The sequence below is a fragment of the Numida meleagris genome, unplaced genomic scaffold (assembly GCF_002078875.1).
Source record: "Numida meleagris isolate 19003 breed g44 Domestic line unplaced genomic scaffold, NumMel1.0 unplaced_Scaffold408, whole genome shotgun sequence".
Taxonomy (NCBI): Eukaryota; Metazoa; Chordata; class Aves; order Galliformes; family Numididae; genus Numida; species Numida meleagris.
The window spans coordinates 28305-30706 of NW_018364628.1; the positions used below are offsets into that span (position 1 = coordinate 28305).

The 2402-nt window shown below is 51.3% G+C and overlaps 1 protein-coding gene across 1 annotated transcript in view; it reads left to right on the top strand.

The window, feature by feature from the left end:
- The window catches only part of LOC110391581 (proteasome activator complex subunit 1-like), a gene marked incomplete in the record, with an annotated part of 38460 nt that overhangs the window by 28279 nt on the left and 7779 nt on the right, over nucleotides 1-2402 (top strand). Inside the window, 1 exon segment of the mRNA XM_021383525.1 lies at nucleotides 1206-1278. Within this exon segment, the coding sequence (XP_021239200.1) occupies nucleotides 1206-1278 (73 nt within the window).

Below are 2402 nucleotides of genomic sequence, written 5' to 3' on the forward strand. Positions count from 1 at the left end.
CCTTTAATCCCCAGAAATCCCCAGAAATCCCCAAATTTGCCCCAAATTCTGCTCTGAAAAGACCCCAAATCGCCCTTTTTCACCCCAAAATTCTCCCTTCCCCCAAAATCACTATTTTTGCTTTTTTCTCCCCAAAATCGCCATTTTCCCCCCAAATTCTTCCCCTTTCTTTCCCCTTTAAAAACTTCAATCCTTCAAATCCCCAAATTTGCCCCAAATCCTCTCCCAAAAGACCCAAAATCGCCCTTTTTCACCCCAAATTTCTCCCTTCCCCAAAATCACTTTTTTCATCATTTTCCCCCCAAATCGCCATTTTTCCCCCAAAATTCTTCCCCTTTCTTTCCCCTTTAAAATCATCAGTCCCCCAAATCCCCAAATTTGCCCCAAAATCCTCTCCTAAAAGACCCAAAATTGCCCTTTTTCACCCCAAATTTCTCCCTTGCCCCCAAAATCACTTTTTTCATCATTTTCCCCTCAAATCGCCATTTTTCCCCCCAAATTCTTCCCCTTTCTTTCCCCTTTAAAATCATCAGTCCCCCAAATCCCCAAATTTGCCCCCAAATCCTCTCCCAGAAGTCCCAAAATCGCCCTTTTTCACCCCAAATTTCTCCCTTCCCCCAAAATCACTATTTTCTCTCTTTTTTCCCCAAAATCGCCATTTTTCCCCCCAAATTCTCCCCCTTTTTCCCCCTTTAAAAACTTCAATCCTTCAAATCCCCAAATTTTCCCCCAAATCCTCTCCCAAAAGTCCCAAAATCGCCCTTTTTCACCCCAAATTTCTCCCTTCCCCCAAAATCACTATTTTCTCTCTTTTTTCCCCAAAATTGCCATTTTCCCCCCAAATTCTCCCCCTTTTTCCCCCTTTAAAAACTTGAACCCTTCAAATCCCCAAATTTGCCCCAAATCCTCTCCCAAAAGACCCAAAATTGCCCTTTTTCACCCCAAATTTCTCCCTTCCCCAAAATTGCTTTTTTTCCTTGTTTTTTTCCCCCAAAATCACAATTTTCCCCCCAATTTTTCCCCATTTTTTCTCCCTTTAAAAACTTAAATCCCCAGAAATCCCCTAAACCCCCACATTTGCCCCAAAATCCTCTCCCAAAAGTCCCAAAATAACCCTTTTTCACCCCAAAATTCTCCCTTCCCCAAAATCACTGTTTTTCATCATTTTTTCCCCAAAATCTCCCTTTTTCCCCCCAAAACCCCCCCAGGAGAAAGTGCTGGAGCTGCTGACGTCCTGCCACACTCAGCTGGAGACCCTCCAGGGCCGCATCCCCAAGTGCGTTTTGGGTCCAAAAACCTCAAATTTGGGTCAAAAAGAATAATAATAAAACCCCCCCAGATCCAGCCCCTCCCACAAAAGGGGCACGGACCAATGGGGCGGCTCCGAGCGGTCACGTGACCCCGCCCGCAGGTACCTATTGGATCGCGGCGACGCCGTGGCCAAAGCTTCCAAAAACCCCCACGTGGTGAGAGCGACTTGGGGGGCCGGGAATGGGGGAGCTATGGGGCGCTGTGGGGCGCTGTGGGGCGCTGTGGGTCTCTATGGGGCGCTATGGGTCGATATGGGGTCTCTATGGGGTCTCTGTGGGGTGCTGTGGGGCGCTATGGGGCACTGTGGGTCTCTATGGGGTCTCTATGGGTCGATATGGGGCGCTATGGGGCACTATGGGGCGCTGTGGGTCTCTATGGGGTCTCTATGGGGCACTGTGGGTCTCTGTGGGGCACTGTGGGTCTCTATGGGGTGATATGGGGTGCTGTGGGGCACTTATGGGGCCTCTATGGGGCGCTATGGGTATCTGTGGGGCGCTGTGGGGTCTCTATGGGACGATATGGGGCACTATGGGGCTCTATGGGGTCTCTATGGGTCTCTATGGGGTCTCTATGGGGCGCTATGGGTCTCTATGGGGTGATATGGGGTCTCTGTGGGGCGCTATGGGGCGCTATGGGGTCTCTATGGGGCAGTGTGGGGTCTCTGTGGGTCTCTATGGGCTCTCTATGGGTCTCTATGGGGCGCTTATGGGTCTCTATGGGGTCTCTATGGGGCGCTGTGGGGTCTCTATGGGGCACTATGGGTCTCTATGGGGCGCTATGGGGTGCAGTGGGTCTCTATGGGGCGCTATGGGGGCTGTATAGGTCTCTATGGGTCTCTATGGGGGCTCTATGGGGAGCTATGGGTCTCTATGGGGCACTATGGGGTGTCTATGTGTCTCTATGGGGTGCTATGGGGTCTCTATGGGGCAGTGTGGGGTCTCTATGGGTCTCTATGGGACATTATGGGTCTCTGTGGGGCACTATGGGTCGATATGGGGTCTCTATGGGGCGCTGTGGGGCGCCATGGGGCGCTATGGGGCACTGTGGGTCTCTATGGGGCACTATGGGTCGATATGGGGTCTCTATGGGGC